This window comes from Epinephelus fuscoguttatus, linkage group LG2 (assembly GCF_011397635.1).
Source record: "Epinephelus fuscoguttatus linkage group LG2, E.fuscoguttatus.final_Chr_v1".
NCBI classification, from domain to species: domain Eukaryota; kingdom Metazoa; phylum Chordata; class Actinopteri; order Perciformes; family Serranidae; genus Epinephelus; species Epinephelus fuscoguttatus.
In genome coordinates this window covers 21858379-21866049 of record NC_064753.1, presented here as the reverse complement: position 1 = coordinate 21866049, position 7671 = coordinate 21858379, and the positions used below count along the sequence as shown (strand labels likewise).

General features: G+C 39.8%; 1 protein-coding gene across 1 annotated transcript; it reads left to right on the top strand.

The window, feature by feature from the left end:
- The first annotated feature begins 970 nt into the window (after positions 1 to 970).
- Positions 971 to 7214, top strand: rhcga (Rh family, C glycoprotein a). Its single transcript, XM_049600950.1, has 11 exons — positions 971 to 1267; positions 2024 to 2216; positions 3111 to 3261; positions 3370 to 3517; positions 3695 to 3861; positions 3954 to 4091; positions 5018 to 5154; positions 5400 to 5524; positions 5837 to 5910; positions 6020 to 6093; positions 6183 to 7214. The coding sequence occupies exons 1-11, from the start codon at positions 1039 to 1041 to the stop codon at positions 6214 to 6216; spliced, it is 1470 nt and encodes a 489-aa protein (XP_049456907.1). The 5' UTR covers positions 971 to 1038; the 3' UTR covers positions 6217 to 7214.
- The last annotated feature ends 457 nt before the right edge of the window (positions 7215 to 7671 follow it).

Here is a 7671-nt window from a genome sequence, read left to right as displayed (position 1 = left end):
GAACTGTTGAGCACAAGCCGTCACACTATCAGAGAGGCGGATCTCATCAGTGTTGCATTCTGTGTTATGTAATCATTTGAAGAGATGACTGTGTTGAACAGGGCAAGCAGATATCATCTGGAATGTTCTTTGTGTCACAGAGATGCATATGATGAATCCTTCCACTGGAATCTCTTAGGTAAGCATCAGGTTTGGATAAAACAATGAGAACACGAAGTACACTTGAATTGTAGGAGGAGGACACAAATAACCTGTGGGCATGTGATGCAACCAGTGGACTTGACTTGAAAAGTTGTTTGTTTCCGCTTAAAAGGTTATAATAAAGCATTAAAAAATATTGTCAGAGAAAGACTATTGGCAATTTTCTGATTCCTGTAATCAGTTGTGTCTTCTACAGAAGTACACACATAAATTCAGTTTACAACTCTGGTGATGATAATGTAGCCTAAGCCTGACTGACAGGTGTACTCACCCAGGAGCAGTTTAATGCTCTCACAGAGCGGATGGCTGACACTATAAAAAACATTTCCAATACAGGACCAAGTGAATAGTAAAGCCATAGTAAGTCATTATCTCAGCTGTAGCTGCAGGCGTTGGATTCTGTGGCTAAATATCTTTACCACCACGGCCTGATATTTACCATGTTTATGATTGTGCTGACCACATGGAAAATGTGAGAATTTGGAATAATGGCCAGAAGTGACCACATAACAAAATGATGCCATATTAAGTTATTCTGTAAGTGCGTCATTTCTATCACACATTAATGCAGTGGTAACTTTATTTCCTGGAGATAGGCTATCTGTTGAAGGAGGAGTGTTGCCAGGTTGCAGGAGGAGAGGTGAGCAGGTAAGGAGGGGTTACTTGGTGACAGCTGAGGTGTGTCCAACCCCCCTTGATGTGTGTGTGCATGGGAGCACACCCCCTCCAAAGGTCTCTCTATATAAATATACCTGCTGAAAAGCAGCTGGAAGTCACAGCGGAACAGAGAGCCTGGCTTAGGAGTGATCAGAGCATCATCAGCAGAAAGTTATCAACATGGGGAACTGTTGTGAGTGTATGAGGAATTTCTTCTTAGGGCACAAGAACACCAATGTCCGAGTTAGCCTGCCGGCTGTCTGCTTTGTCTGGCAGATTGCTATGATTATATTGTTTGGAGTTTTCATCCGGTATGATGAGGAATCAGACGTACGGAGATGGTTAGAGCACAAACATAGTCACAACATCACCAGCGATATTGAAAATGACTTCTACTTCAGATATCCCAGTAAGTACAAGAAATTCTCCTTGCAGTAAAAGTTACATTTTTAAATGCATGTGTTGTTTGATTATCCTGTGATAGTGTAGTATGCTGTGAGTAAAATATAAATGTACAAATGAAACTTAAGGATTAATAAAGTATATAAAATTAAAATAAAAAAAAAACATATTTCAAACAGCTGCAATTATTAAGAACCAGATTGTAGCCATTTTATTCTAATTTTACTCTCATGTTTCTGTCTTTGGTTTACATTCACGGCTAAAAATACTGCACTGAAATGTCAGAGGTCATAAAAACAACATGAATTATGATGTAAGGAGGCTGTTTTTCCAACTTGAATCTAGACTGAGATTGTGGCAAACTTATGAAACTATTTCAAAAGCTGAACGTTTTATGAAAAGTCCTCTCCTTACCTTGAGTGTAACATTAAAATTTTAGCACTGCACAATGCTACATATCACTTTTTGGAAGCTTACTTGTGACACTGGCAGCAAATGTGTTCCCAGTATGTTGTAACCTTTCACTTTAATTCAATCTCAACATGCAAAACACAAATTGCAAATCTATAAATAATTAAAAAACAACAACAACCTTTGATTCAGCCTTTAAATTACAAGTTAATTAATGTTAAGTAGAAAATGAAATTGCAAGAGTGACAAGTCTTTGTCAAAGCTAGATATGCTTTTGTTCTAAATGTTGTACTTAACATTCTACTCATTGCATGCCATTACACAAATGTGCTCATCATTTCCCTCTTGGCAGGTTTCCAGGATGTCCACGTGATGATCTTTGTTGGATTTGGATTCCTCATGACCTTCCTGAAACGCTACAGCTTCAGTGCTGTGGGCTTCAACTTCCTGATCGCCTCCTTTGGTCTGCAGTGGGCTCTTCTCATGCAAGGCTGGTTCCATTCCCTTGACCACTCCACCGGGAAAATCACTATCGGAGTAGAGAGGTGAGTCTCCATTGCAAGCAAATAAGCAGCTTCTTGTGCATCATCAATCATTCAGTAAACTGGAGAGGCGCAGGTGGTAACGCACAGGTGTGTTATGTAACTCAAACAGAAAAACACATTCTTTAACCAGTCAAGGTAATCTGTCTTTGAAAATGGACATGACAGTCTCATGTTTTTTTCATGTACTTTGGTCTTGTCATGCTTCGTGGAGTCCTTGAGACACAGCAGTCATTCTTGTCATAACAAACTGAAGGTAACTGCTCCTAATGTATACAACCATAAAATGACAGATTTAAGCTCTAGACATTCAAGTTTATCCACTGAAAGCATGGTTAAATGACAGCTGATTAGCTTGTTTGGAGGATCTTCATTCACTCTTAGGTTCTGTTTTTTTCAATTTGGGGGTCCAACATCGTTATAGAAGTGCAATGCTAAATCTGTGGCAGCTCATTATACAGTCACCCAGACAACAAACAGTACTCCTGTGCTGGAATAACACTACCTCGCCCCAAGGTTTCTGTGTATACACAACTTTAAATATGAATACACATCATGTGTTATTATAAATAGTTTGGTTGTGAGACAAGGCTCCTCAACATGACTGGGCTACGTCATTAGGTATTAATGCAGGACCCACATTATTTGATACTGTACTTTAGTGGTGCTAAATCCCAAACAAATTTGCCATTCAAATCATATCACCAGAATCGTCTGACGTGCACTGAACTTTGGACTTTTGTGGCCTGTGGGGTTCTGGGACCCTGGGGTAGCCGCCCACTTTGCCCAGCTGACAGTCCAGCCTTGCTTTGACTCCTCACAGTAATTTGGTGAATCAATCATTGCTAGTTTGGTCGTCAGTCATTCTGACCCAGTCCTTTTCCTTGTCCCCAACAGTCTGATCAATGCAGATTTCTGTTGTGCTGGCTCCCTGATTGCCTATGGTGCCCTCCTGGGGAAAGTAAGCCCTGTCCAGCTGTTGGTTGTCACCTTATTTGGGGTCACGCTGTTTGCTGTGGAGGAATTCATCATCCTCAGCCTCCTTCATGTGAGTCTCACCAAACATGGTCATCCAACAGGAAACTTAATTATTGCCCAAGGAGTGAGAAATCTCCTTCAAACATTGCAATGTCTTTTGTGCTGCTTATTCCCACAGTGCAGAGATGCTGGTGGCTCCATGGTCATTCACTGCTTCGGAGGGTACTATGGATTGGGCATCTCCTGGGTCCTCTACAGACCAAACCTACACCAAAGCAAACGCCTCAATGGGTCTGTCTACCACTCTGATGTCTTTGCCATGATTGGTGAGCAATTTGTTTTTTGCACTTCAACACTTTTACACCTCACCTCTCAGTGTTCTCATTAGGACCCAGTTCATCTGGCACAGTTTATATTTTACATTAGTCATTGTCAGACCTGTTTGACTGATTGTAAATGTGTCAGTCTAACTTTGTTTTGATTGACTGCCTCTCACGTCACAGGTACACTGTTCCTGTGGATGTTCTGGCCCAGTTTCAACTCAGCCATCACTGACCATGGTGACGGACAGCACAGAACAGCCATCAACACTTACCTCGCCCTCGCTTCCTGTGTTCTCACCACTGTGGCCATCTCCAGCATGTCTGACAAGAGAGGAAACCTCGACATGGTAATTCTTTGTCACTGAAATACAATAATTAGTCACACGACATGCATGGATATCTCAATTTCCCATGACTAACATGCTGTTTTACCTGACAGGTGCATATCCAGAACGCCACTCTGGCTGGTGGTGTTGCCATGGGAACAGCAGCAGAGTTCATGATCACTCCTTATGGTGCTCTAATCGTGGGATTCTGCTGTGGCATCATCTCCACCTTTGGCTACCTGTTTGTCACAGTGAGTCTTCGGTCGTTCACAACCTAACTTTTAACCTGAGAGAACTCTTAAAGCATGTGCTGTGGCTCTCATCACTGCAGATGGAAAGTTACTGAAAAAAAAGGGGGAAAACTCATAAAGAAAGTATGAAGGAAGCAGCATTAAAAGGAGAAGCACAATGATTCCAGTTATCGATTGTATTACAGGAAAATAACAGAATAATAAAAAGTGATGATTCATTTAAGTGACAGTTATCAATGGCATCAGTCCATTGAACTCATGCAAGATGATGACAGGCACCACAAAAGTTACTCAAGGTGCTGATGACTTTATGCCAGTCATTGTTTAGTCATAGATACGTCTTGGTTTTACAGTAAACTGGAACATGTGACTTAAAATACAGTTCAAAAGGTTGAATTTGTGAATTTCCCTTTGTAAAAACCTGAGGAGGATTTTATATTCCATAATTACATATAAATTACATGTAGTGAACTCTTTTTAAAAGCTGATTCTGGGAGATTTTAGAGTATTAACCTTATATCTGGCTGTTTTAAACATGAACTAAAATAAAGGAATTTCTACACAACAATTTGTTCCTAGTAGTGCTGAGCAGAGTAATCGAATGTAATGAGTATCTGGTACAAAAAGTGTACTTTTTACAAGTATGAGTATCATCCGAGTAAAATGTGCCAATATTTGTACATTAGTCAGGACCATGGCTCTGTTCTGGGGCCTCTCTGCCTTTCCTCAAGCCTACTGAGAAAGTCTAAGTTGGAGAACACACACTTCTCCACCCTTCCACACACCTATGTGGAATGCCTAAGGTGGGGAGTACACACTTCTCTGCCCTTCCACATGCATACGAGGAAAGCCTAAGGCGGGGAGAGCAGCAGCAAAGATCAGTAAGATCAGTAATTAATGTATGACTGTATTTTTTTCATTCTCAGCCCTTCTTAGAGAAATATCTCAAGCTCCAGGATACATGTGGTGTCCACAACCTGCACGCTCTGCCAGGGATGCTCGGTGGCTTTGTAGGTGCCATTGTTGCTGCAGCTGCCACTGAGGAGGTCTATGGCAGAGAGGGGTGAGTGACTCACACACACACACACACACACACACACACACACACACACACACACACACACACACACACACAGACATGCACAAACATAATACTTTCAGACCTGTTTGTTGACTCCAACACAGTTAATGAAAGCACTCACCAACATGGAACACCCACCCGTCAGATATCAGGCGTGGTCTTTGTCTAATCCTGCAGACTGAACACTTGGTTGCTTGGATTAAAACTTTTTTTGTTTGTTTGTCTAGGCTGATCTCGGTATTTGACTTTGAAGGCAGTTTTGCAAACAGAACCGTAGGGACCCAGGGAGGCTTCCAGGCTGCTGGCACATGTGTGGCTATTGCATTTGGACTTGTTGGTGGAGCACTTGTTGGTGAGTTTGTAAAATGCCGTTTCAGGGCTATCTGTTTTAGTGATTGCGATGAGGGAATCCAGAGGCATAATGTTAATTTCTCGAGCACTCAAAAAGTATTTTACATTTAGCTTTTAAAACAACTCCACACGTAGTGTTTAAAGAAAACTTCTCCAAGCAAAATATGCTAACAAAAAACTGATAAAATGAGAAATGACGTCCCTTAAAATATTATCTGCCAGTGTCAGTGTTTCTGTGTGTTACAGTCAGGGAACATTAATTTTTTTAAAAAAAATGGTATTAAAGCTGAAGTCTTGCTTAATGTCATTTTAGGGATCATTCTGAGGTTCCCTATCTGGGGCGACCCTGCTGATGACAACTGCTTCGATGATGAAGCTTACTGGGAGGTAAGAATGCTTTTCTACCACTAGATGGTGTTCTCGCCCTTTGTTTTCGCTGAGGGGAAAGATGGACTGTAAAACTGGCTCATGATCTGATCCCATGTGTCTGTTTCAGGTTCCTGAGGATGAGGAGAGCATCCCTCCTGTTCTTGAGTACAACAACCACATGATACACAAGCACCAAGACATGTAAGCTCACTAACAAAGAGACATCATCATTTACTCCTTGCTCTAAAGAGTTGTCATTAAATGTGATTTTCTTATTTCTGTTTCGACAGATCTGAGTCAAACTTCTCTGTGGAGCAAAGTTAGAAGGAACACTTCAAACTTAATACAGCTGTGAAATGACACTAATTCATCAAGGAGTCACCCTAAAAAATGTGCAATTCTCCAAGAAATGAAGAATATTTTTGACACACAGGTCCTCTGCCACTCTTGCCTCGCATCATTTACACTTGAGACATTTGTCAGTGATTGGAAGCTTAAGGTTATGATAATTGTGACAAAATATCTTATTTTTTATTATTGTGCTTAAAAACTGTTATTCTTTAAGGGAAAACTTTATATAATTTGCACATGTTGCAGATGATTGTAAAATATCAGGTACTGAATCCAAGCAGCATGATGTAAAGTCAAAGACACTTTGTGTTGTGTAAGAAGATTGCTACGCACGGAAGAACTGAGGAATATTTTCCCAAATTTGGAAATGCATCACTGTAAATCAGTTGTTGTACATCATTTATCTTAAACCTCTAAACTTTTGGCTTTAAATTGTTAAATATTGCCATAATGTTTGCCTTTTGTATTTCATCTCATCTCTTTTTTAGTTGTGTGTGGGGGAAAAAGAAGGTGTTAAGTGAATAATCAGAGGTATTTGTGAATCCAGATTAGATAGTTTTTTAGTTGTATATCTTACTTACTTATTTCTTTTAATGAATGTATTGGACTTTATAACCTGTGTGTATATATAATTTTATGACTCACTGTTTTTTGTTGCACTTACTTGGTCTTGAGGTGGAAGTTATGAGTAACTACTGTATCTATGATACAATTTCTACAGTTTTGCGATTTGGTTGCTGTAGTGTTGAGTGTTACCTCCAACACACTTTGTGTGATTGTATGTGACAATCTGCCTGTTCTATTGTTGGCGTATTTTTATATGTACACATTAAAAAATCATATGTAACTGGAATTTAATTAAAAAAAAGTTATGTTATTGTCTTTACAAACTAATTTCTCGCATTTTTACACACACCTATGATAAAAATGCAAAAATGTCTAAATAAATAAATAAATTATTACAATGCTGACACTGAGCTCATGTACCTTGATTAACTAGAATAAATGACTATCATGATGTGAAAATTTTCCTCTGTGCTTACAAGAGGCTTAGATACATGAACAAATGTGCATAAAAAGCATTAAAGGAATACTTCGCCTCCCAAACCATTTGTATAACAATTAAGAAAACATTTTTCTCGCATGCCTCTGGTACACAAAGAATCCAAAAACTGAACCTAGAGCCTTTAAAATAGCAGCAAATCCCCTCTCTGCTTCGTAAAGAGATGATGTCCTGAGCAAAGAATGAAGTCACATCACCTCTGTGTGTGTTGTTAATCTGAGCTTCTCTGTGGTTTGTTGTGGTAAGCCGGTTCTGGTCACATGTGCATGTTAGTGCATGTGTATATCTCAGTAGTTCGCTGCATTTTTGCACTATGCATATATCTGATATCAGGACTGCATTGTTGTGGAAGCAGTTCCCCTGTG

Coding starts and splice junctions, on each gene's coding strand:
- rhcga (XM_049600950.1), top strand. CDS start 1,039: ATGGGGAACTGTTGTGAGTGTATGAGGAATTTCTTCTTAGGGCACAAG. Junction 3,862..3,953: donor AGAGAGGAAACCTCGACATG/GTAATTCTTTGT, acceptor TTTACCTGACAG/GTGCATATCCAGAACGCCAC. Junction 5,525..5,836: donor TGTTGGTGGAGCACTTGTTG/GTGAGTTTGTAA, acceptor ATGTCATTTTAG/GGATCATTCTGAGGTTCCCT.